The sequence below is a fragment of the Microtus oregoni genome, unplaced genomic scaffold (assembly GCF_018167655.1).
Source record: "Microtus oregoni isolate MIOR12 unplaced genomic scaffold, Mior012 000023F_ref0000262, whole genome shotgun sequence".
Taxonomy (NCBI): Eukaryota; Metazoa; Chordata; class Mammalia; order Rodentia; family Cricetidae; genus Microtus; species Microtus oregoni.
The window spans coordinates 17,989,839-18,016,688 of NW_024543082.1; the positions used below are offsets into that span (position 1 = coordinate 17,989,839).

The 26,850-nt window shown below is 39.3% G+C and overlaps 1 protein-coding gene across 1 annotated transcript in view; it reads right to left on the reverse strand.

The window, feature by feature from the left end:
* Positions 1-26,850, reverse strand: part of Slc9c1 (solute carrier family 9 member C1) — a 70,531-nt gene that overhangs the window by 4,638 nt on the left and 39,043 nt on the right. The window contains exons 15-24 of the mRNA XM_041672703.1: positions 24,515-24,710; positions 23,103-23,288; positions 21,810-21,959; positions 20,458-20,509; positions 18,639-18,787; positions 7,535-7,660; positions 6,244-6,342; positions 5,192-5,365; positions 935-1,066; positions 633-818 (exon numbers count right to left, since the gene is read on the reverse strand). Of these exons, the coding sequence (XP_041528637.1) occupies positions 633-818; positions 935-1,066; positions 5,192-5,365; positions 6,244-6,342; positions 7,535-7,660; positions 18,639-18,787; positions 20,458-20,509; positions 21,810-21,959; positions 23,103-23,288; positions 24,515-24,710 (1,450 nt within the window). The remainder of the gene's footprint in view (positions 1-632; positions 819-934; positions 1,067-5,191; positions 5,366-6,243; positions 6,343-7,534; positions 7,661-18,638; positions 18,788-20,457; positions 20,510-21,809; positions 21,960-23,102; positions 23,289-24,514; positions 24,711-26,850) is intronic.

A 26,850-nucleotide genomic window follows, 5' to 3' on the forward strand; every position in this document is an offset into this window, starting at 1 on the left:
GAATGTATCTGAATGCACCCGTGGCTAATGGAACTGATTTCTGTGTCTCTCTGATTCACTTCCTGTAGTTCTCTTTCACATATCCCCAATTCCTCCCAGATTGTGCCTCTTGTACTCTCTGTCCGCTGTGTACAAATGCATACCCACACTCGCACACACAAAGATTCTCTCTGACTTTGCATCTGGCTCGGATTGTCCTTTTGAACTCCTAACAGTTTAAAGGGGTAGTGCTCGCTTTTATATTCATTTTCTGAGCTTTTATATTCATTTTCTGAGCCAGAGGAAACCATCTGCCACTCTGGTTAGTGGGGTTTGTCAGAACCTTCCAGAGTACTGCTGGCACAGTCCTTCTGAAATATATGAATGAAACTAGTAGGTCTCACAGAAGTAAAATGTAACTGTGGCCGAAATTCTGCACTTTGGTGTGTTTCGTTGGCTTTGACAGTGGATGGACAAAGCTCGCCTCTAGGGCACTGGATGCAAATGCAGTCAAGGAACACTTGTGCGTGTGAGTGCACACAGGTGTGGACGAGCATGCGATTGTGGGGATGGAGGGAAGGTGCAGATGGGAAGGTGGAAAGCCTGGCTGTCGTGACAGTTTTCCTGATTTTAAGTCATTGTCGGGAGTGTACCTGGTGGCATGTCACAGGAATTAGGAAAGGTGCCTTGTAAATTTTTCGCAACTGGCAGTCTTCTGCAGCTCCGTGGATTAGGACAACGTGGGTTACAGTCTCATCGTAGATGTCGGTTTTTGTGGTCTTGGGGATGTCCCGGATGAAGACGTTGCAGAGTTTCAACTGCATCTTGTAGTTCCAGTCCTGATGGAGAAGCACAGCTTCATGTCTGTTAGTTGCTCACAGTTTCTGCCACCATCTCTGTGCTGGTTTGCTTGGGGATGGGGGTGGGTAGGAAGACTTCAGAAAGAACTTCTTACCTCAAAAGGTAAGTGTTCCCGGATCTTTTGGGCAGTAATGGCAAGCCCGATTTTTTGCCACATTTTATGTTTTAGGTTAGGATATCTTTTTTCAAAACCTTCATACAAGTGGCTGATGGGAATGAAATATGTCTGCAGAAAGCAAGGTGGAAAGTGAACAATTTGTGCATGCCCATGGCTGAAGAAATATCTGCATCTCCATACAGTGGCATTCAAGCTAAGAATCAAGATGCTTGTGCAGTCCAGAAATCTCACAAAATACATTCATTACCTCATACTTGTCATCTTGCCATAGCCACAATTCTAGAAAGTCTCATGAACCAACAAGGACTCTATTATTTATTTTTGTAAACTGTATGTCTTTCTGGGTGTAGACTGATGTTTGCACGTCCTGAAATTGTATCAAGCTAAACACCAGCCCTCACCTTAGGTATTTAATTTTATCCTTTCCATTGGCAAATAAGAGCTATGAGATGCACATCAAGCTAATTAACGTATCTTAACTTTTTCAGCGTACAATGTTTTTGTGTCAAGGCTATTCTTTTAACTGTTTTGACATATACATTGTTATTACTGTGTTCACCATGCAGTGCTAAACACTAAAATATACTCTTCTGGTAAACTGAAGTGTACCCGTGACTACCACCTTCCCTTCCCCTTCCAGGCACTTCAGGTCACCACCCCTCTGTGCTCTCGGAGACAAGTCTGCTGCTTTACAGTCTACCTGGAGGTTAAAAAACGCAGTATTGTCTTTCTGTTCCCAGTTTGTAACAGCTGCACATTCTCCTTCAGGATCATTCACCCTGCTGCAAAAATGGAATCTCATCCATTAAAAAGCTTTTTTTACTCTGATTAACATTTATTCCATCAATTAATTAATCAACACGCATGCCAAGGCACAGCTGTGAAAATCAGGGGGCAACTTGCAGTGAAAGATTGCTGAGGTTCATCGTAGAGATTCATTTGTTATTTGGTCACTGAGAGTCACTGCAGGCTGGCTGTTATAATTTAGATAGTTGAAAGCCTTAGGTATGTTCTGAAACAGTGTAAGATGGAGGCGAGTTAACTTTCTGTCTCCTCCGTGAATCACGTCAGTGCTCACTCTCAGCACTGACACAGCAGATCTAGAGAAGGCGGGGCTCATCTCTGCCTCGATGGGGCAGGTCCTGAGAAGGCTACTTGACGTGTGCTCTCTACTTCCATGGTCTATTATTTCTGCTTCTTAAGATGGATGCTGCTGGTTTAAAACAGTTTCTGCTTTTTGACAACTGAACCTTAAATGTTCTTAATCTGTGGTGGCATTTCTTCTATTGCTTTTTATTTTTTGAAACAAGGTTTTGCTTTGTGGCTCTGGCTGGCCTAGAACTTGTTATGTAGAGCAGGCTAGCCTTGAATTTGGGAGGATAATCTTGTCACTTTCTGAGATTACAGGTGTATGCCCCTGCACCTGGTGGCTCTTCTTTACCACTAATATCTCTAAGTCATTCTCAACAATCTATGAAGTGTGATTTTCCCTCAGCCTGTTGGGATCTTTCAGCTGAGGACATGTAGAGTGTCTCCATGGGATTCTGCCTGTGGGACACCAGCTGGATGCTGGACTACAACCAGCCATTTAATTGACTACAACTGTACAGTTCATCAAAACCACTGTGCCTGGAGAACAGTTGAGGGAGGAGAGACATGAGTGAGGTGGAGGGTTGTCCTAGGGGAACAGTCTCTCTCTCTCTCTCTCTCTCTCTCTCTCTCTCTCTCTCTCTCTCTCTCTCTCACACACACACACACACACACACACACACACGGTTAGGTGAAGGAACAGTGTCACACACACACGGGTGAGAGGAAGGCTGTCCTAAAGAACAGTGTCACACACACATGGGTGAGGGGAAGGTCTGTCCTAAAGAACAGTGTCACACACACGGGGTGAGGGAAGGGCTGTCCTAAAGAACAGTGTCACACACACATGGGTGAGGGGAAGGTCTGTCCTAGAGAACAGTGTCACACACACGGGGTGAGGGGAAAGGCTGTCCTAGTTTCTCGTGTTGCTGTGATGAAACATTCTGTCAGAAAGTATCAAGTATCTAGAGTAGAGATTTATTTGGATTCCCACTGCAAGCTAGAGTCCGGCATTCTGGGTAAGCCAGGCAGGAGCTCAAGCAGCTGCTCACTCACATCTATGGACAAGAGCAGAGAGATGAATATGTCTGTCTCTGCCTGCTCTCAGTCAGCTCTGTCTTCCCTTTTGATGTTTGTGGCCTGGAGAGCAGGGCCTCTGACAATGGGCCAGGCCTTCTCCATTGATTAAAAACCCACACGGTCCCCTACAGACACACTCGTGTGTCAGCCTGGTCTAGATCATTGCTCATTAAGAATCCTCCCAGGTGATTCTAGACTGGTCAAATTGACAGTTAAAATTAACACGCTTTTTTTTTTGTCATTAAAAATGTAACTTCTCTTCCCAGGACTTCCAGACTTATCTTCATCCCTGCTTGTTTATCGAGATGAAAGGCATGGCCCCGTGTGAGGTTTCGTGCTTGGTTGTGGTGGGTGTACTATGTCATACAGTGGCTTCATTATAGTTTGCTAGTGTTATTTTTTTATCCAAATCCTAGTTACCCAGAATGCCATATGTGTTTATTTTACTCTGTCATTACTTAAAGATGTTTTAAAAATGGAACAGATGTGATTATCCTACTAAAACAAACAAACCAAAAAAAAAAAAAAAACCAAGTAAATAGGTCTATAAGGCTGTGAGAAACTAGGTAGCCATGTAAAATCCATACCTGAATCACTGGCCTCCGAGTGGATAATGGTAATTGGTGTGTATGTGAATGCACAGATATGCGCTCACATCTAAATCTATTGTGACTGACAGCTCGACTTTCTGTGACTCTTTCAAATGCCAAGCTTTATACAACTTGTTTGAAATACCCCATCAACACCGTGCTTGTTCCTCTGTGCTCTACCCAAACCTAAGCTAAAGTGCACAGAAAAATATGGGCTCTTGAGCATCAATCTGGAGATACGATAACAGATCTCCCTATCCTCTCACCGTGCACTTGTAGCCCTGTTTTCACTTATAAAAGTATCCTTTTTGCAGGAAACACAGACTCCGGCTAAAATTCTGCTTCTTCTTTTTAACCACATCCTTTCCCATCTTCCCTACTCTGTACCTAAAATGTATGTGGAATGAGCTCTCTATTAGTTAAACATCTTCACTTTTCAAATGAGATTCTAATGCTCCTGGCCACTCGAACCCTTTAAAAATTCTCTTCACCTAAAACTCATTATAAAAAACATCCAATATTTTGTTCATATTAAAATTTCACAAGTTGTCTCCATTACATCTCTTTATACTTGGTTTATTCAAATGAGAGCAATTGCACACGGGTGTCCATTTTCACTAAAATTCCCTTGCCTTCACCGAATTTCCACTTAATGCCACTAACTTGCTAGAAAAGCTAGGGCGCTTGTCCTTCAAACCCTCCACATTCTAGATAAATCAAACTGTTTGCTCTTGGCTTCACTGACTTGTCTCCTTATGTGCCCTGGAAAAACTGTTCCTAGAAAGAACCTCTGGTTTTGCTTCTTCCCTGTGCTTTTCTAGTTGAAAGTCATTGCTCTTTCTGTGGCAGTGGAAGCTCCTGCAACCCTGTTTTGCCCTCTGTCATGTGTGGGGTGGGAGGAGGGCTTTTCATCAATCTGATCAGCTTTCCTACCACATGCTAGTGCTGACTCCCCCCCCCCCCCCCTTCTTTACCCTACAATTTATGGCACATTCTTTTCTTTTCCTTGTTCTTTTTAACGAAAATTATTTTATTGTGGTGAACTCATAAGTTAAACTTCAGACAGCTAGATTAAAGCCTTCATTCAAGTAGGAATTTACCTAGTCCTAAACTCTATATATGTTAGCGAACTTCTAGCCAATCTGTACATGCTATTAATAGTTAAAACATTCTATCCAATTTTACCATGAAACAGCTCATCTGACTCAGATTCCTAAAATATTCTTTCACTGTGGTAGGCTCACTTTTGAAGCCGCTTTGCTAGGGTATTATGTAAAATGTGTATATATTATATTATACAATATATAACATATTATGTAAAGTGTGTATATATCTGTAAACAATGCATGCTCCTTTACCATTCCTATACTTAAAGTACATGTTGACACTGGCCCTTGAGCCCTAAAAGTATCCTAGATTTGATACCAGGCATGGAATGAGCTATAACTGCAAGCCGGAAGCACGGGGCTCCCACCTCCACGACGGTCTTGCAGGTGGCTGAATACTGCATCGGCTGTCTCGTCAGACAATTGAGCTCTCCTATTATTTCCCCGCTGAGTAAATACTCTGTGTAATGATGAGTGTAAGTTTTAATGTCTGACTCCGAGGGTACCCGCTCCAGCTCCAGCTGCGGCTTTGACCTTCGAAGCTGTTAAGAGAACAACGAGGAAAACGCGTAGGCTGGTTAATTTACAACACCCAAACTCGTCACTTCAGTTTTAACCGTTACATTGTAACCACAGGGTTCTAGAAATGGTTCTCCCTCTTGAAGTCAAGCTATTAAATTAAGCACTATGGTAGTTTGAACGTTAATTGGTTCCCATAGTCTCACAGAGAGTGGCACTCTTGGGAGGTGTGGCTTGGGCCTTGTTTGAGGAAGTGTGTCACTGTGAGGCATGCTTTGAGGTTTTCTGTGCTCAGGATGCTACAAATGACTCCATTCACTTCCTGTCCTTGCATGCTGTAGGGCTCTTAGTTATTCCTCCAGCACCATGTCTGCCTGCACGCTACCATGCTCCCCACTGTGATGAGAATGGATTGAATCTCTGAGCTGTCAGCTGCCACCTCTGTTAAATGCTTTCCTTTGTAAGAGTGGCTGTGGTCCTGTGTCTCTTCATAAGGATAAAACACTAAGACAAGCAGTGACTTTCCCAGAGAGCTTTCTGTAGCAAGGTGAGGATTTCTGACTTCCCTCTGCAGGCCAATTTGTATAAATCTTAAAGGGCTGAATCTCCCATTCATATAAACACAAGATGAGCCATGACTGGTAAGTTTACATCTTCAGAGGTGGCCCTTTGTGGTGTTTCCTCTTATATATTGAGACACGTGGCTTGAAAAGTGGCAGGTCGCTGGCCATTGTGTCTGTCCTGGAAATTATCATTTGCGTGCTAATTGCTCCCCTAAGGAAAGATCCCAGTTATGGTATAGAAAATCAATAATTCTTCAATTTGCAAAGTTCTTTCTTTTTTTTTTAAAAGAAAACAATTTGAATATTCTCAATTACATTCACAAATATCTCTGCTTTACCTTGACCATGCCTGAAATTATTACGTAGATTCCTTCTGGTTCATCACCTTCTTCAAATATGTTATTTCCACAATCAAATGTTACAACTTTTGCTTTTTCCTAAAGAAAAAAAAAAAGAAAAAGAAAAAAAGAAAGTGATCCGGGATGTTGGTTTATCCTTTGATAGAACTTTTGCACATTTATGGTAAATATTCATTAAGATCTAAGAAGCTGTGTTGGTTGTAAATTTGTAAGAGAAAACAGGAATTATGAATGGTATGCAGAGAAATGTAGAGGGTCATGAATATTATAAATTTAATATGAAATGCTCATTTTATGAAGAAAAATAATCTAGAAATAAGAATGGAGTGGGAGATTGAAAATGTTTCATCTAGGTGAAACGTTGCGGGGAGATGGAACTAGTGTCATGTTCACATCTTAGTCACTCGAAGACGCTAAGCATGTAACTATCCAGTGTTAATACCGAAGAGAAAGAAGTGTAACTTGTCTTCTTCTACTGCACACGCACTGAAAAGAATACTATGCAAACAAGTCAGGCCTATTGATTTATCCATTCCACAAACACTCAATGAGTGTGTTCTATGCATTATGCGGAATCATGGAGTAGACATTCAAAAGATGCATGAAGCCAGACATCATGGTTCATGTTTGCAGTCCTGACATCTGGGAAGCGACTTTGAAGCCAGCTTGGGTTACATAGCAATATTCTTTCTCTGAATCAACAACCAAAGGGAAAGAAAAGGAAAAATAAAAGATGAATGAGCTAAATAGTGGGGGAAGAGATATAAAATTACTTGTTTTGTAATGTACTAATAGTATAGCAGAAACTACTAGAAACAATGGTAGCACATTTCCTTACTTCAAACTAAAGACAGCATGGTTGGTATTCTGGTGAGAAATTAGCCTACTTCTGGCAGTCTACAGAAGTACAACAAGTAAAGAAAGCTTGAAAAAGGTCTAGGACCAGCGGACATTTTCAGGAAGTCACACTGGATGTGCATATTAATGGAATTAGAAAGCAGTGTAGTACAAATGGCACCAGCAGTCGTTCAGCATAAGCAGAATGAAGGGTGCGTGACATGGGAGAGACGGAAGCTGATGTGGAGAGGCAGGTGGGAGGCAGCTTGTGCTAGGACATTGGGTTGTATTCAGAGAGATGCTGATTGTATCCTGAAGATAGCAAGGGGGAAATGACACAGTTTTAACTTGTAGGCATCCCAACTAAATTTTTCTTGTTTTAATGATTACTTGCCAAAACATTAAAGGTATTATTAGGAAGTGAAAATTTTACCTGAATAAATTGTATGGCTTCAGCATCTTTACTCAGCCAGGGGATATAGTATGGGGATTCTTCAATGTTGAGAGGCTGGACGATGGACTGCATATCAAGTACCTCAATCTTTTTGGCCATGATTAACTAGAAGCACAAAATAGGAAGCAGGGTGAGCCAAACTCATGTATACAGAATGAGGGTGAGGAAGAGGAGGAGGAAGGGGGGGAGAACAGCAGTGTTTTGTTTTGTTTGTTTTTTACTGTATTGTGTTTATCCACTGTCTGCTCTGGAGGACACTGCAGACCCAAGACACAGGATGCGAGGGTCTCCCATCCTGGATTGTGGTACTTTGACTGAGAAGTGTCCCCTATAGGGCCACATATCTGAACACTTGGTTGTCCCTTACAAGCTCATATCTTTGAGCACTTGATCTTCCATTGGGAACCTATTTGGGGAGGGTGTAAGAGGTGTGGCCCTGCTGGAAGAGGCGTGTCACTAGTGGTGGGGTTTGGGAGTGTCTAGTCATCTCCTGCATAAATTCTTTCTCTCTCTCTGCTTTCCATTTGAGGTTGAGGAAGTGATCTTTCAGCTCCTTCTTCCTGCTACCATCCCTACACCTATGACCATGCTTCTCCACTATAATGAACTTTACTCCCCTGGTACTGTAAGTGCCAATAATGCGTACTCAACACTGGGTTAGTGTCTGTTTGCATCTGGTTTAGTCACTACACATTTGTATTTCTGAAGTTTACCTGTGATTGCAACATGATGTATAAAAGCTCAGACTGAAGCAACTCAGGTGTCAGTCAATAGTAGAGTGCTATAGTCATAGGATATATATATATATATATATGCATATATGTATATATATGCATATACACACACACATATATATGCATATATATATACAAGCACACCATCTTTGTTTATTTGAAATTATGAAGTGCTAGATCTAGGAAAAAAATCTTGAAGAAGAAAACTGAAAGATGCAATCAGATATAAAGAATTATTTAACATCTGTCCATAATCAAGATAATGTGGCTTGGTACAATGGCAAATACAGCAAGAAGAAGGAATCCAGAAACTTACACACACACACATACACACACACACAAACGCTTGCACACATGCAGTCACAAAACCCAAGACAGTCTCCGACAGTGTAATGGGGAGTGAAGTGGCATTTTTCATAAGAGGTGCTGGAACAAATGGATCAAATAATTATCCATGAGGGAAAATGTTCAATTTACTGTGTAGCATTGTGATGCCAGGCTGTCTAAATGCCACTACTGCCCTCTTCTCGCCTCCCTCCCTATTTCCTATAGGATAAACTTTCCTGCTGATCAACTTGAGCTTTTATTTCAAAATGCTTAAACATTATTATTATTATTATTGTTTTTGGCTTTTTACAGTATTGTGCATAGTAGCACGGGTTCTGGATTCGGAATGCCAGGATTAGAAGACAGACATCTGGGGCTGGAGTGATAGAGCAGCTGTTACAAGTGCATCCTGCTGCTCCGGAGGGCCTGTTTGGTTCTCAGCACCGATGTGACTCACAGCAGCCTGTAATCCCAGCTTTGGGGGACCTAATGCCCTCTTCAACATGCTGTGACTATCTGCACTTTGCACTCACACACATTCTGCATGTATGCAATTTTCGAGTATTTTATATGCAAGTACCATATTTAAATCATTTCCACCCCTCCTTCTCCTGCCTCCAACTTCTTCAGCTCCCTCTCAAATGCATGATATCTTCAACTATTGTTAGATACACATATACCTACCTACCTACATAATACGTGTGCATATATATCATGTATCATCCTGTTGAGTCCATTTGGTGTTAGCAATATATGTGTGTGTTTAGGGTTGACCACTTGGCATTGGATAATGAACCGGGGCATGTGTTTTCAAAGCTGAGTTTTTTATTCGCCATTTTGATATAGGTGCTGATTTGTATTTAGTCTATAGTATTTAAATTTAGTTTATATTTTTGAATTTGTATGAGTTGACAAGAAAATATATCATTACTAGTTTTCATTTTCTTAGTTCTGTTTTTCTTTATGACAGTGCTTGTGTAGTCCAACTAAGTCTCTAGTACATCTCTACGCCAAGATCATCTTGAATTCCTGATCCTCCTGCCTCTGCTTCCATTATAGGTATACCCTAGCACTACCAGCTTTTTTTCATATATGTAATTAACCTTGGTATTGAAATCAGGGCTTTGTTGATGGTAGGCGAGCACTCAACCACTGAACTCCATCCTTAGTTGCTTCGTTTCTATTTTTGTAAGATTTATTTTTAGTTGTAATTATGTACGTATGTGTGCGTTAGTCTGGTGCCAGTAGGGCTCCCAGATGCAAGAAGAGAATGTGAGGCCTCCTGGAGCTGCAGTTACAGGCTGACTTGAGTTCACAACATGGGGACTAGAAACTGAGCTTGGGTCCCTACAAGAACAATATGTGTTCTGAAAGAGTTCAGTCATCTCTCAAACCATCGCTCCAGTTGCTAGCTCATTTTTCTTTTCCTTTGTTTTTCTTCCTTCCCTTCTTTCCTTTTCTTTTTCCGTCCTTCATTTTTGTTTCTTCCTTTCTCCCTTCCTCCTTCCTTTTTTTAATTTTTTTTCTTAATGTAGTTATTGCAGCCCTGGAAATTCTTTTGTACACAAGACTGTCCAGGAACTCTCCGAGATCTGTCTACTTCTACCTCCTGAGTTAATTTCTCTTTTTTTCTATTGATTTGTATTGAGCTATACATTTTTCTCTACTCCCCTCCCTGCCTCTGCCCTTCCCTTCAACCCTCTCCCATGGTCCCCAAACTCCAAATTTACTCAGGAGATTTTGTAGATTAGGTCCAGGTATGCCTCTCTTAGCTTCCTCATTGTTGTCTAGGTTCTCTGGGATTGTGATTCATAGGCTAGTTTTCTTTGCTTTAAGTTTAAAAATCACTTATAAGTGAGTACATATGATAATTGTCTTTCTGGGTTGGATTACCTCCCTCAATATGATGTTTTCTAGCTCCATCTTTTGCCTGCAAATTTCAAGATATCATTATGTCTCTCTGCTGTGTAGACTTTATTGTGTAAATGTACCACATTTTCCTTATCCATTCTTCACATGAGGGACATTAAGATTGTTTCCAGGTTCTAGCTATGAAAAACAATGCTGCTATGAACATAGCTGAGCATATGTCCTTGTGGTATGATTGAGCATCCCTTGGATATATACCTAAAAGTGGTATTGTTGGGTCTTGAGGAAGTTTGTTTCTTAATTTTCTGAGAAATTGCGATACTGATATCCAAAGGGGATGTACCAGGTTTTACTCCCACCAGCAATGCAGGAATGTTCCCTTTATCCCACATTCTCTCCAACGTAAGCTGTCATCAGTGTTTTTGATCTTGGTCATTCTTACAGGTGTAAGATGGATTCTCAGAGTTGTTTTGATTTGCATTTCTGATGGCTAAGGATGTTGAGCATTTCCTTGAGTGTCTTTCAGCCATTATGGATTCCTCTGTTGAAAGTTCTCTGTTTAGGTCTGTACTCCATTTTTTATTGGATTATTTCTTTTGATGACCAATTTCTTGAGTTCTTTGTATGTTTTGGAGATCAGACTCTGATCTCCTGATGTGGGGTTGGTGATGATCTTTTTCCATTCTGTAGGCTGCCATTTTGTCTTGTTGACTGTGTCCTTTGCTTTACAAAAGCTTTTCAGTTTCAGGAGGTCCCATTTATTAATTGTTTTTCTCAGTGTCTATGCTCCTAGGGTTATATTTAGGAAGTGGTCTCCTGTGTCAATGTGTTCAAGTATACTTCCAACTTTCTCTTCTATGAGGTTCAGTGTGACTGGCTTTATGTTGAGGTCTTTGATCCACTTGGACTTGAGTTTTGTGTATGGTGATAGATATGGGTCTATTTCATTCTTCTACATGTTGATATCCAGTTATTCCCGCACCATTTGTTGAATATGCTTTTTTCCCTTTAATATTTTTTGCTTTATTGTCAAAAATCAGGTGTTTGTAGGTGTGTGGATTAATATCCGAGTCCTTGATTCAGTTCCATTGGTCCGCCTGTCTGTTTTTATGCCAATACCAGGCTATTTTCTGTACTGTAGCTCTGTAGTAGAGTTTGAAGTCAAGGATTGTGATGCCTCCAGAAGTTCCTTTATTCTACAGGATTGTTTTATCTATCCTGGGTTTTTTTTTTTTTTTTTTTTTTTTGCTTTTCCATATGAAGTTGAGTACCATTCTTTTGAGCTCTGTGAAGAATTTTGCTGGGATTTTGATAGACATTGTATTGAATCTGTAGATTGCTTTTGGGAAGATTGCCATTTTTACTATGCTAATTTTACCTACCTAAGAGCGTGGGAGATTTTTCCACTTTTTGGTGTTTTCTTCAATTTCTTTCTTCAAAGATTTAAAGTTCTTGTCGTACAAATTTTCCACTTGTTTAATTAGAGTTATTCCAAGACATTTCATGCTATTTGTGGCTATTGTGAAGGGTGATGTTTCTCTGATTTCTTTCTCAGCCCATTTATTATCTGTGTAAGGAGGGCTGCTGATTTTTTTTTTTTTGAGTTAATCTTGTATCCTGCTACATTACTGAAAGTGATTATGCATTGTAGAAGTTTCTTGGTAGAATTTTTGGGGTTGCTTATGTAAACTATGATATCATCAGCAAATAGTGAGAGTTTGACTTCTTTTCTGATTTGTATTACCTCGATCGTCTTTTGTTGTGTTATTGCTCTAGCTAGGTCCTCAAGAATTATATTGAATAGATATGGAGAGAATGGACAACCTTGTCTTGTTCCTGATTTCAGTGAGATCTCTGGGAGTTTCTTTCCATTTAGTTTGATGTTGGCTGCTGGCTTGCTGTATATTGCCTTTATTATGTTTATGTATGTTTCTTGTGTCCCTGTTCTCTTCAAGACTTTTATCATAAAGGGATGTTGTAGTTTGTTGAAAGTCTTTTCAGCATCTGAGATGATCATGTGGTTTTCAGTTTGTTTATATGGTAGAATATGTTGACAGATTTTTGTATGTTGAACCATTCTGCATCTCTGGTATAAAGCTGACTTGATCATGGTGGATGATGTTTTTGGATTTTATTTGCCAGTATTTCATTAAGTAATTTTGCATCAATGTTCATGAGTACAATTGGTCTGTAATTCTCTTTCTTAGTAATGTCTTTCTGTGGTTTGTGATCAGGGTAATTGTAGCCTCATGAAAAGGGTTTGGCAATGTTCCTTCTGTTTCTATTGTGTAAACAATTTGAGGAGTATTGGTATTAGTTCTTTGAAAATCTTATAGAATTCTGTGCTGAAAACCTCTGGTCCTGGGCTTTTTTGGTTGGGAGACTTTTGATGACTGTTTCTATTTCTTTAGCAGCTATAGGTCTATTTAATTTGCTTATTTGGTCTTGATTTAATTTTGGTAAGTGATATTTATCTAGAAAGTTGTCCATTTCCTTTGAGTTTTCCAATTTTGTGGAATACAGGTTTCCGAAAATATGACCTACTAATTCTCTGGATTTCTTCTGTGTCTGTTATTATGTCCCCATTTTCATTTCTGATTTTGTTAATTTGAATATTCTCTTTCTGCCTTTTGGTTAGTTTGAATAAAGGTTTTCTATTTTGCCGATTTTCTCAAAGAACCAACTATTTGTCTCATTTATTCTTTGTGTTGTTTTCTTTGTTTCTATTTTGTTGATTTCAGGTCTCAATCTGATTATTTCCTGCCGTCTAGTTCTCTTGGGTGAGTTTTTGTTCTAATGTTTTCAAATGTTTTGTTAATTTACTAGTGTGGGATTTTCCAAGCTTCTTTATGTAGGCATTTAGTGCTACGAACTTTCGTCTTAACACTGCTTTCATTGTGTCCCATAAATTTGGGTATGTTGTGTGGTCATTTTCATTGAATTTTAGGAAGTCTTTAATTTCTCCCTTTATTTCTTCCTTGACAAACTGATGATTCAGGTGAGCATTGTTTAATTTCCTTGTGTTTGTCTGCTTTCTGGAATTAGTGCTGCTGTGAATTCTAGTTTGAAGTCATGGTGATCCATTAAGATTTATGGGGTTATTTCAACTTTTTTGTATCTGTTGATGTTTGTTTTGTTACCGAATATATGGTCAGTTTTTTAGAAAGTTCCATGGAGTGCTGAGAAGAAGGTATATTCTTTTTTGTTTGAATGGAATATTCTGTAGATGTCTGTTAAGTCCATTTGAGTCATAACATCTGTCAATTCCCTTATTTCTCTGTTCATTTGTTTTGTCTGACTGACCTGTCCAGTGGTGAGAGTGGAGGGTTGAAGTCTCCCACTATTAGTTTGTGGAGTTTAATGTACGATACGCTTTATAAGTATTTCTTTTACATATGAGGATGTCCTTGTATTTGGGGTATAGATTTTCAGTATTGAGATTTCCTCTTGATGGATTTTTCCTGTGACTAATATGAAATGTCTTTCTTTGCCTCTTTTGATTGATTTTAGTTTAAAGTCTATTTGTTAGATATTAGGGTAGCTATACCCACTTGTTTCTTAGGTTCAAACCCTTTACTCTGAGGTGATGTCTGTGGTTGAGGTTGAGGTGTGTTTCTTATATGTAGGGTTAAGCCAGCCCCTTAGGGGGTGGGCTTGCCTCGGGCGAATGTTTTCTTATAAATCGCGCACCCCTTCTGCTTCCTGTGCTCCGCGGGAACCTTGGTCCTGTAAGCTTATTTCTTCATTAAAGCTGTATATATTCTTTACAATCTGCCTGCATTCATTTACGCCGCTACACTTATAGTTACTTATATGCAGCAGAAGGATAGATTCTGTTTTCTTATCCAATTTGTTAGCCAGGACAGACAGGAAGGTACCATGAATCTCCTGTCTGAGACATACGTAGATCAGATATGCTGAATCTTTCCTGGTAAGCCACGACCTCGTGGTGACATACAGATTATTAGAAATGGGTTGAATCAAGATGTGAAAGTTAGTTAATAAGAGGCTAGACCTAATGGGCCAGGCAGTGATTTAATTAATATAATTTCTGTGTGATTATTACGGTTGTAAGCTAGCCTAGAGGGACCAAAAGCAGGCCTTCTCTCCTCATAACATTCATTGTCTCAGGTCTGTTCTGGTCTAGGTTGCTGACTCAGTCCTGTTTCCATAAATGAGCCTGGTCTGGATCTGCTCCCCTTCTCGCAGAGTTTACTGTCTCAGGCCTGCTCCGGCCTAGGTCACTGGCTCAGTCCTGCTCCTGTGGAGTTCGCCATTATAGGCCTGCTCTGGCCCAGCTCAGTCCTGCCTCCACAAATGTCCCTGGTCTGGATCTGTTCCAGGTCCCATGGAGCTCACCCCTTCAGGCCTGCTCTGGCCTAGGTTGCTGGCTCCAATTTCTATTTCTTAAAGAGTACAGAGATAATATGTATTCTTTGTTATTAGATATGTTTTACTATATCTTAAAAATAGCCATTAACAAATATTCTTTTAATATCTGCACCGGTTTCAGTTCCTATTCAGGCCTTCTGTTGGAGTTTCTGCCCTTTCTCTTTATGGGAACACTGTGTGGAAATAGCTTTTTCTGAAAACACCTCTCACCTTCAGAAACTAAATTTTGGCTGCACCTTGCATCCAAGTTAATGATATGCCTTGAGACCTAAACAATGTACTCAATCTGTCCTGCTTACTCAGTTGGTATAAATTTAATCTGCCTTTAAGAAACAACATAACCAGCTTTACTATGCCTTGGATTTTACATGTAATCAGTTTTATAATCTAATCTAAATCTAAGATTTTATAATCTAATCTAAAGCTAAGCTTTATCCTTAAATTAGATATTCTTCCATGTTCTTGATCCAAAATAATGTATTCCATGGAAACCATTTGCTGAAATCTATCAATAAGTTGAAAACAACCTTAAAGTAAACAAAGCACCCACTGTAAAGGTTGTAAGCAACCCTTGGCTATAGCTCAATAACATCTGTTCCTGGCTTTTAAATGTTATTTTTGTCATTAGGGGTCATAAGGTAAATTTTTTCCTTGCAAAATCTGACAAAAATGATGAAGAGATTCCTCATTCCTTTCTCGTGTTGTGTTTTTTTTTGTGCAGTTCAACACATATTAAGAACATGTTAGGGACAGACAAGACACACAGATGGAGGACGTGAAAAGAAGTGGAAAATTCAAAATTGGGTTCCCCCTAAGCTATTCAATGACTCTTATTTCCTTGGGTGTGGCACTGACACATTCTGAGATTCTTTCTTTCATTACTTGGTAATTTTGGTTATAAATGTTGTCTTCTTCACTGTGCTGTCTGCTATCTCACTTTCAGTACATTTAGCTTTTATTGTTTCTTCATGGATTTCACACATGTATCCTAGTCCCACTTAACTCTCCATCCCCTCAAATCTGCCCCTGCCCATGGAACCTTCCCCCAAGACAAAACAAAATTTAAAAGAAAATCAAAACCCCCAAACCAAAACCAACCAACCAACAACAACCATAGAGAAGACTCTCATCGTGGAAGCTGTAGTGTGGCCCATTGACACACACAGTTTATTTACCCTTTAGTCCAATCAACTTTACTTGTAAGTATCCAATGCCATGAGTCATTGGTCTTGTTTAAGGCCGCTTGCTTCTGCTGCGTTATCGATAATGGTCTCTCATCAGGGTTCCTCTTTGCTATCCTGTTGTTGCCCTATGTCATGGATTTCCTGCTGTTTTGAATCTGAAGGTTTGTCCCCTTCAGAAGTTCCAATGGTTCATAGATGAGATGGGTGTTGAGGAGAGCTAACTCAGCCCTGGTTGTGGGCCTGGCTGGTAGCTGGGTTGGTCACTGGACCAGCTTTCCCTCATTGTCTTTACCAAGGTGAGTAGTACATTTCAGTGTGAAAAATTTTACATTCTATGTGGTGTTATCTACTTAACTTTTTACTTAGAAGATATGGGCTTTGCAATAAGTGCTTTAGCAAGGTGTTTCCACATAATGAATAAGAAATCAATATGTAGCATTATAGTGATTTGTAGGCAGAGGCTGTTCATTCATTTCCGGTTGCCCATACTATTAATTGAAACATTGCTTGGCCTATCACTGAGGTGTATTGCTAGCTAGCTCTTATATTTTAAATTAATCCATCTCTATTAATCTGTGCAATACCATGAGGTAGTGGCTTACCATCATGGTTCTGGCACATTCCCATGAGCATCTTTCTCCTTCAGCAGCTACATGGCATATCTCTGACTCTGCCTACTCTCTCTATATATATCTCTTCCAACCTGATTATATTCTGACCTGCTATAGGCTGAAGCAGCTTCGTTTATTAACCAATGGTAGTAAAACATATTCACATATCTACAGAGGGGAAGCCTAAATCAGTGATCTTGTAGTTTAATAGTTATTTTCACAAAGATTTTGAATCATTTGTTGAGTAATCTGTCATTTCTACCAAATTTTCAATATCAGTTTAACATTAGAATACTGTTTACATTCAGGTTTGTCGGTTTGCCACTGAACCCAAGTATGATGTATTCATTCATTTTTCCCTTTTGGGGTAATTTATCATTACATTATTATTATATCACATCTAAACATCTAGTATAATAGACAGATCCCCACTGTTCTCTTTCTCCAAGCTAAAATATATAAAGTGTATCTTCACTAAGTTAGATACTTTTAAGCACTCTGTGGTAGTACTAACTATATCTATATTGTGAAGTTGTCACCATTCCCCTCCAGAACTCTTCATTTTGTAATGTTTTATGTGGACTGCATGTTTGTGTCTGGGTCATTTAGCTATCTTCAATGTTCATCTACCCATGGCTAGCTTTTATTTATTTTTTATTAAGACTGAGTATATTCAATTCTATACACAGGGCACATATTGCATAATTGTTAGTCTCTATCTGGAAGATACTGTGCATATTGTTTCTATGAATATAAATGTAGAAATCTCTCTTAAAGAAACAGTTCCCTACCTTTGAGTGTATGTCCAGGAAAACTGTGAGTCAAACTGGCAATGTTAAGGTACTATGAGAATTCAGTATTATTCCCAGAGAGGCTGTGCCCATCTATAGTGTGACAAGTGGCACATAGGGATTCCGTTTCCTCTACTTGCTTACTAACAAGTGGTGTTTCTGTTTTCCTGAGTCAGTGTGCTCATTCTGCTGAATACAAAACGTGATTTCTTTTCTACTTGTTGTCTTCTATATTTTGACTTTCATATCCCTGGGAATCACTGATCTTAGACAAATTTCTACATGCTTATTTGGGTCATTTGGATGTCTTTTCAGATCTGTTTTAAATTTTTTGTTGTTTGAAAAATCATGTTTTATTAGTTTTAGGAAAATTATCTATATATCAATATCTTAAATGTATAGATTGAAAATATAGCCTCACTCCACAGGTCACATTTTTTAGTATGTAATAATATGATACACATTTTAAAAATGTTGTTTCTTTTCTTTTTCCTTTTTTTCTTTTTTTGGTCTATTTTTGCAGGTGTTCTTGGCATTAATTCCAAGAAATCAGCCTAGTTGGTAATGGAATTTTAGCTCTATGATTTCTTCTTTCAGTATTAAGGTTTTAAGTTTTATTTGTAGGCTGTGGATGCATTTTGAGTAATTTTCTCAGCATGGTTTTAGGTAAAGGTCCAACTTCCTTATTTTCCATAAATAGCACGTTGCTTGATGGTATTGTTTTAACCATTCTGCTCATCTTTTTCTTTTCTTTGGAGAGCTTAATCTAAAGTTAAGGTAATTTCTTTATTTTTTTCTTTAAGATTTTATATCTACACACAACTTACTTGTTCCCCACAAGATTTGTTTATGCCATTTTGACATTTTTTCTGTTTGCCTTTTCTGAACACTTAGAGTTTCCAGTAATTATTGTGTTATTTTTGATCTGTTTAGTATGATTTTTATAGTGAAGCACTTAGGTTCTTTTTCTTTGTGTACATTCTTTGGAAACTTTTTGTGAGTATCATAATGAGTACATTTAATCTTGGGAAGCTCCAACACTGTAGTCTGAGTTTGTACAAACTTCATTTTCAGAGAGCACAAAAGGTCTAAAGCTTTTAATATCTCCATTCTCATTCTTTTCAGTTTCTTGTGTCACAAAACTAAACGATTACTCTGAAAATATGCCATCTTACCTTACTAATTTCAGTATCTTCCATTTTATGTAGAATTCCTTTGGTCCGGAAAGTCTTGACAATTTCTCTAGCCATATTGAGCATGACATTAATCTCCTCCTTGGTTTTCATTGTGACAGCAATTTCTGGATGATCATACTCTAAGTAGCCTGAAAAACAATGCAATATTTTCAGATAAAATGAGAAAATAGCCTTAAGTGTTTGTGAGGCTAAGAAGCTAACCCCTTCTCCTCTAAGTCAGCAAAGTTCAACCTTCACCACAGGGGCATGGATCCCCCTCTCTGGCCTGCTACCATCAACCCCTCACCAGCAGATTCTGGGATTTTTTTGGATACACCCACACTTGTGCTAAGCCCATGGAGAAAGGATGGAAAGCCCTATCCCTATAACCTATGAATGGTTACACTGGCCTGCTGTCCATGGGTTCTGCAAGCATGCTTGGGGCCATGTGTCTGGTGTTCAGATCCACTTTCTTGTCCAATTTAAAACAGGACTTTTGACTATATACTACATGCTCAGCTGTGGTATCTGATTAAGTCCTACAACTTTTCCTGGGTTATTTTCCTCATGTCTTGTTGGCGAATTGAGAAGACACATCCTTCTGTACCTTTCTACTTCTCTTCTCTGCATTCTGAGATACCCATGTAAACGTCACTCGTTCACATGGAACGTGTGGGCTTTCCCTTGGTCTTGCCCTCTTCTCTTCCCTGTGACTAGTTGCCCTACTGCTCTCTCTAGCTTCATGTTTAGGTTCTCTGTATTCTTTGTTGCCTGCCACTTCCTGCCAATCCCTGCCTTCACATGTGAGCACTGTGTCTTCACATGTGAGTACTGTGTTTTCACATGTAAGCACTGTGTCTTCACATGTGAACAGTGTCTTCCCATGTCAGCACTGTGTCTTCACATGTGAGTACTGTGTTTTCACATGTAAGCACTGTGTCTTCACACGTCAGCACTATGTCTTCACAAGTGAGCACTGTGTCTTCACATGTGAGCACTGTGTCTTCACATGTGAGCACTATGTTTTAACATCTGAGCACTGTGTTTTCAGCATGTTTGTTCCACTCAGGATTTGTCCTCTACCAGAAGTACAGCCTGGCATGACTCAGAGATGATGCTCTTGCCAGGTGGCCATTGAGCCTTCCGTGCTCCTCAGAGAAATCCTCAGGTTCTGATACAATCCATAAATCCTGAATCTCTCTATGGCAATATTCTTTGAGCCGCTCAGAAAGGTACAAGATATATCTGGTTTGGAAGAGACAAAAATTGATAAAGATACAAATGATATAAAGAATCATGATGTGGTAATGTGGGTTATTTGAACACACATTAAAAACCTTTATTGTGTCTGAGAGAAAGTGTAATGAAAGTGTAATAGTATTCTAATATATTTATTATATGCTATATTACCTTTACAGTAATATTACACACTAGAAAGCACAATTCTGTGGGTTGTTTAAGTTTACCATGTTACTACTAAGAATTATGGTTTGGGGGATAGAGATGGCTAAGTGGTTACAAATACTTACTGCTCTTGAAGAAGACCAGTGATCAGTTCCCAAAACCCACATGGGGGCTCACAACTGTCCAACTCCAGTTCCAGGGAATTCTACTCCATTTTTCTGCCTCTTGTGGAAGTGCATGGATATGGTACACAGGCGTGCATGTAAACAAAACACTCATGCACATATAATAAAAACAAACATTTATGAAAAAGAAGTAGGTTTCTTTGTAGATTTTTGGTTCTAAAATCCACTGCTCTTCTGACATTGTCATGGTAAGAGAGGGTTAGGTTGCAAGTTTAGAGGGAAGTACCTACCGAGCTCTTTCATAGCATGCTCCATGTTCCTCACTACCCGCTTTAACAATATCTATAGAACAAAAAAGACGTTGTCTCTGTTGGAAAAATAAGCCATTACAAAAGAGCTTTACATTTGTAACTGATTTTTAATCTAGTGGGATAACTTAATTAAAATGCACAACGGAGCATCTGGAGAGATGTCTCAGCTGTTAAAAGAACCTGGGTTCAATTCTCAGAGCCCACAAAGCAGCTCACAACTGTCCTTAAGTCTGGTTCTACTGACCTCCATTAGAACCCAGTACTCACATTGTGCACAGACATACACATATGCAAAACACATACACGTAAAAGAGAAATAAATATTTTTATGCATGATGAAGAATGTCTTAAGGGTCAGGATAGGATTGGGGCAACGTGCTTTCAAATTAGAGACACAGGGGTGGTTTTCAATCTCATAGGCATAGGAAATTAGACCAAAGTGTATGAGAACTGAAATCATAACAAACACTGGTTGATATTTTAGAAACCCAAGTCTTTTATATCCTATTGTTTGCCCTCTTAACTCCCATTGCTAGGTATTAATCATGAGAGATGGTGAGCAAACTTAGGGAAATTGGCTTACAGTTGCAGGGAGCAGAAAGGAGAAATGCTGTTTATGTGTTCTACCATGAGATGGGTGTACAATATTTTTACTGTGCTTGTGGCATATAAAATTTGGCATTCGGGTGTTACAAATTACGTTGAAAGGCAAATACTGAATTCCACCTAGCTGTCAAACTTCTAGATATGTACAGACATTAATATGCTTCAAACTAAGAATGAAAAGAAAAAGAAAAGGAATTTAGGTCCAAGGGTGTGTTTGCCACCTATTTGTTGTGGCGGTATAGGCATGATCAAGCAAATCTCTCTTGGCCCCATTTCTCATCGGCAAGAGTGCATGTGACTGGGCCCCTGTAGGTAACTCTTGTTTTCCTTACTCCTTTCTGTCTGCCGCCCCACTGGCCTCTCTTTCCCTTACTTTTGATTTGGGTCAAAACCAGAAAATGGAAAGAAGTGGAAAGATCTTTGGAGCACGATGAGGAAGCTCTGCTCAGCTCTGTGGCCACTCCCCCCCCACTATTTCCTGAATGATCCTGAGAGATTTGGGCACTGTGCATGGATGCAACGGCCCCTCCCAAGACCCCCCTTGTGTGCTAATATGGCACAGGCTTTCTAGTTAAAGAAGGTAAGTGGTGTAGTAACAGAAATAGACCAGCAGCTCAGGAGTTAGCGACTACACCTGGGTGCAAAGACACCGGCCAAGGCACGTGACGGCAGTAGGGCAGTGAAGGACGTCAAGGTTTCTCCTCATGCTTGGCTTTTTCTCTCACCTGTTTCGCTTGTTTGGAACTTGCAATGTGATCGATTATATTCAGTACATCCATTTCCCCTTGGACATAGCCTTTGAGTATAGAATACCGGAAGGATATCTGATGGCTCAACTTTTTGTCTATTATTTGCAGCAGCTTTGGTGTTATGAGCTAAAAAGAAGACTATTATTAAATACTAACCGCATATTTTTTTTTGTTTATGTTTAGCTTAATTTGGCCATTGCTTTCTCTGACTTGCTAGGGGTGCAAGAATGAGCCCTTAGCTTCCGCTCCAGCTGTCATACCGCCGCCCCTTCCAAGACAGACTTTTGTCCCTGTGAAACCCAAATAAACAGTTTCTTCTATAAGTCTCCTTGGCCACGGTGTTTTATCACATCTGTAGGAACGTGACTACTGTGCTGCTGCTTTGCACCCATCCTGCTCTATGACATAGAATGTGTCCATGCCTTGCCATTTCCTCTGGCAGCTTGCCAGCCCCTCATCTATTTAGTAGACACTGTATACCTCACATTAGAAAAAAAATGAACTATAAACTTTGGGATACTGTAGACTTGCTATCCTCGGATTACATTGTGTACGAGTGTTATTCATTGTCTCACAGAAGACTACAGAAGTAGATAGTAATAATTGGCTACTTTAGGTCTCAGAAGCAAAAGCTCTTTTTAGGTATAATGTATAATCTATATTGTATAAGAAAGACACAAACGTTGTATGACTGTTTCCCTACCCATACATCCTCATATGGGGTATCATGGAAGAACTTTCCAATCACTTACATAGTCATATAAGAAACAAGTGGCTGCCATTATACACGTGAAAGCAACATTGATTAGACATGTAATTTTTGACACCAAAACATTAAATTTACACAATATGAAATGTGTACTACTTTAGTTCTTGATCTCTGTGAATATATACTATTGGCTTTGTCGTTGTGGATTTTTTTTGTGATGATTGTTTTGATTATTTCCATTTTTTAACTCCCAGTTAACTATACAAAGAAGTATTACTTAGACTGCACTAGGATTTACACAAACATGTTTTTTTTAAAAAGATTTCTCTATTAAATGGAAAAACTGTGATATATGTCTATAGTTCCATGAGCAAAACGGATTTATAATATAATTTGAATATTTGAAAATTTGACTTGTTATATGTAGCTAAAAGCTCAGACTTGACATCAGCCCACCAGCAAATGTTTTCTCTGAAACTGTTGAACTGACTTTCAACAGACATTTTTTGACACCAAACTCACAGAGGAAACCAAAGCCATGTTTTTGACTTGCACTTTACCTTCAAGATGCGTGGTATACGAAGGAGTCGAATGACGTTCATGAAGACCACAGTCTCACTTAAGTCAAAATTATAATTAATGGAGTTTGTTTCTCTAAGTATTAAATCTATGATGCCAATTAAGGTAATCCCCAGCTCAAACAAGAACCAGGTGTGTGAAAAACATTTCTTCCTCAATGCTGCCATCTGTTGAGAGACGAAGAAATTGCATCATATTTTCTGCTTTTATTAAACAGGTTTCCCCCCATCCACAACAAGAAGGTAAACGTTATCAGTTGCTCTGCCTGTGACTCTGTATGTCAAAAAATACCACCAACACGAAAGAAAGCACAGGATGCTCCTAATGCCATCCCGGAGAGAAGAAAAACTGCTAAGACTATTGATGTTGATGTAGGCTCAATTGTACAGCACATTTATCAAATACACTGGAGTTGTCACGAGACAGCAGTTGGGGGGGACAAGACAAATGCACAAACATCCTCTGTTGGTGTTCCTTAACTTCAAACAGCTCTAAATGCCAGAAGAATTCTAAAGTCTCTATTTTATATTATTTAACTATATCAAATGTGTGATGCTGAGTGGTAAAAAATCATGCGCAAAAAAACCACACACACACACACACACACACACACACATAAACATATTTGTAATTCACATGAGATAGATTTTATTAAATCAGTTCAAGAGCTAAAGATTCAGTGAAATGATGTCTTCTATTCTATTTTGTTCTGTGATGATATAAATTAAAAGTCACTTTTAATATTTTGAAAATTTAAGTGAATGTAAATATTTTATCAAAACTGCCTTGGTACTTGCACCAATGCTTTTATTTCAGTGCACTGTAAAGATAACAGAAGGCATCATATATGGCACATGCTCAAATACGTACATTTCAGAAATACTTTCATCTTATTTTTTCAAACCATGCAGTCTGCCTTAGAGTATTCGAACACAAAATAGCCTCTGTGGGTTTTGTGTGCTTTTTATTTTATTTTGCTATTTTTGTGTTATTAATTTTTGTTTGATTTTTCATCTTTTTTGAGGGGGTAGAGAACATGAAATGGTTTGGATACGGCAGTCGGTAGGATCTGGGAGAAGTTCAGGGAAAGGAAAGAATGAGATAAAAATACACTGTGTGAAAAAACGTCTTAAAAAGACCATTACTAGTACAGTTTAAACTCTACTCTGCACTATTTTGACCTGCATCATTTTATTTTGGCAATTGCAGAGTCAGTGCTTAAAGCATCCATATTATCTGATGTTGCTCTCAACATCACCTTTTTAACTTAAATTTGAAAAATTTGTGAACTCTGAGAAGACACAGAGAAGCTCACAATACTCGCTGAGAAAACTCTAATTGTTGTGGACACGTGTCTCCCATAACATACTCATAGGCATGGATTTTAGATTACCTTAAGTAGAGCCTCTAGAAAGTAAAAGACAAGGAAATAGTAGTTAGCACACTTTATTTCATTTTCATAGATGGCATTTATGCGGGATATCCAACAGATTGTCATAGGAAATATGTTCATTAATACAGCAAGGTATCCAATGTATTCAAATTCATCTGTAAAGACTATTTTATAGCATACATGATGAAAGAAGTATCTGCAAAAAATAAAAAGAAAAAACAATTTTATCTGAAAAAAATTACATGAAATGTTTTTCTTTTATTTGATCAGTTCTGTTTAAGTTAATGGGAGCCAGAGAGCCCTGCTGAATCTAAGTACTAGCCTTACTAGCTAACTATTAGGGCCTTGAACAAATCTGATGATTAGTGAGTGATTTTTTTTTTAAGTTTCAGTGGAGATTCCTGGTGTGGGAAAATCAAGCTCTTCCTAGAAGTCACAAGTTTTTTAGCGACAATTCTCGTGACAAGGGCAGGCTCCCTTCCTATGAACTGTTGGCATGGAGTTCCTTCAGAACCTCCAAACAATAAAGGCATTTTTTTTACTGCTGTTGCTGGCCTTTCAGACTAGTTAGTAAGATCCACAGCACACAGAGAAGTCAAGCTGAAATGGAGTGGGAAGTTTCCTCCCTGCTGGCTAGTCCCCATGCCTTCCGAGGACAGCATGAAGGATGGGGAGATTGTCATCTCCAGTTTTGCTCAGCTGAGGATACTGTGTAACAGTGCTGTCTGGGCAGGCCAGAGGAGCTCACTGGAAGAGCTGTGCTAAGTCTGTCACAGGGATGAGCAATTGACTTCTGATTGGATCTGATGCTCATGCCACACGCGGGAATTCATGTCTAATATGGACAAAACGTTTGTGACTGGGGAGACAGGAGACTCTAGTGGAGAAGCTAATGCTCTCTGTGTGATAAACCGGCATGAGGAACCCACCCAAGCTACTAAAGAGCCATGTTTATGCCCACAGACTAGTGCTATCGTCAGCATTGACCAGAGAAGTTTCCTTTAGAATTTGCACAGAGAGTAAATGTCTGATAAATGTCCAATCACAAAGGGGGTATCTTTATTACCCTTTGAGAGGCTCAGGACATCCTGAAAGAAAGGACAGGGAAAAAGGTGCAGCAGTCAGAGACAACAGGGAAAGCAATGCAGGACACTGACTTCCAGGTCTAACATGGTTGCTTCATTCTTGAACTCAAAGCAGCTTTAATTGCAGAAGATCTGCAAAAGACTAGACTGTCAACATAATGTAGAGTCTAGAGTCTAAGGGCACCTCTTTCCTGTGGGCATATATGCAGTTAATAGCTGATGGGAGAATGAGAGGAACATTTTCTTTAGTGCTGTATCCACTAGTAAGTAGCAGACCACAGACCTTCTAGCTGTTAGGAAGTCTCACTGACTTTTGCCATAACCCTAGCAATCTTTTTCTTTACAGATGTCTCAAGAACCATATTTTCTCATCATGGGAGTGGGCATTTACAGATACTAAATGCCAAATGTAGAAGGTTTGCAGACAGAACTGTTTGATAGGCTATTAGCTAGGCCCATTGTTCTTGCACATGCCCCTTATCCAGTGATATCCTGGGATCTTTTAAAATACCTGCTCCATCCAGAAATACAAGCCAATGGAATACATCCAAGTCTCACTGGATGAGATTAGCCCACCTTTGGCCAATTTTGGGGGATATAATATCTTTCTGCTCCCCATTCTTGCATAAGGGCCCTAAAAGAGCTAACTTTTCTTTCTCTGAGTGAGTTGAAGCCTTTCCTTCATCCCACCCCTCTGTCCTGATATCTATTAAGCATTTGACTAGATCTATCAATCTCTTTCAAACCCCACTTCTTCAAAAACAAAAGTTAGGTGCAAATGGTCCTCTAAACAAGCTCCTACCCATGCACCTGCAAAGAAATTCCCACTCATGTTCAGGTAATCAACTGTGCTGGCTAGCTTTATGTCAACTTGACACAAGATAAGGGTCGTTTGAGGAGAGGAAACCTTAGCTGAGAGAATGCCTCCACCAGACTGGCCCACAGGTACATTTTGTTGATTAATGACTGATGATAAATGTGAGAGGGTCCAGCCCATCATAGGTAGTGCCACCCCTTGGGTAGATGGGGTTGTGATGTATGAAAAAATAGATTGAGGAAGCTATGCATAGCAGTCAGTAAACAGCTTTTCCCCACAGCCTCGGCATCAGTTTCTACCTCCAGCCTCCAACCTTGAGTTCTTGGCCTGACCTTCCTAGATGATGAACTACAAGCTGAAACATGAAATGAACCATCTCCTCCCCAAATTGCTTTTGGTCATGGTGTTTGATCACAGCAACAGAAACCCTAACT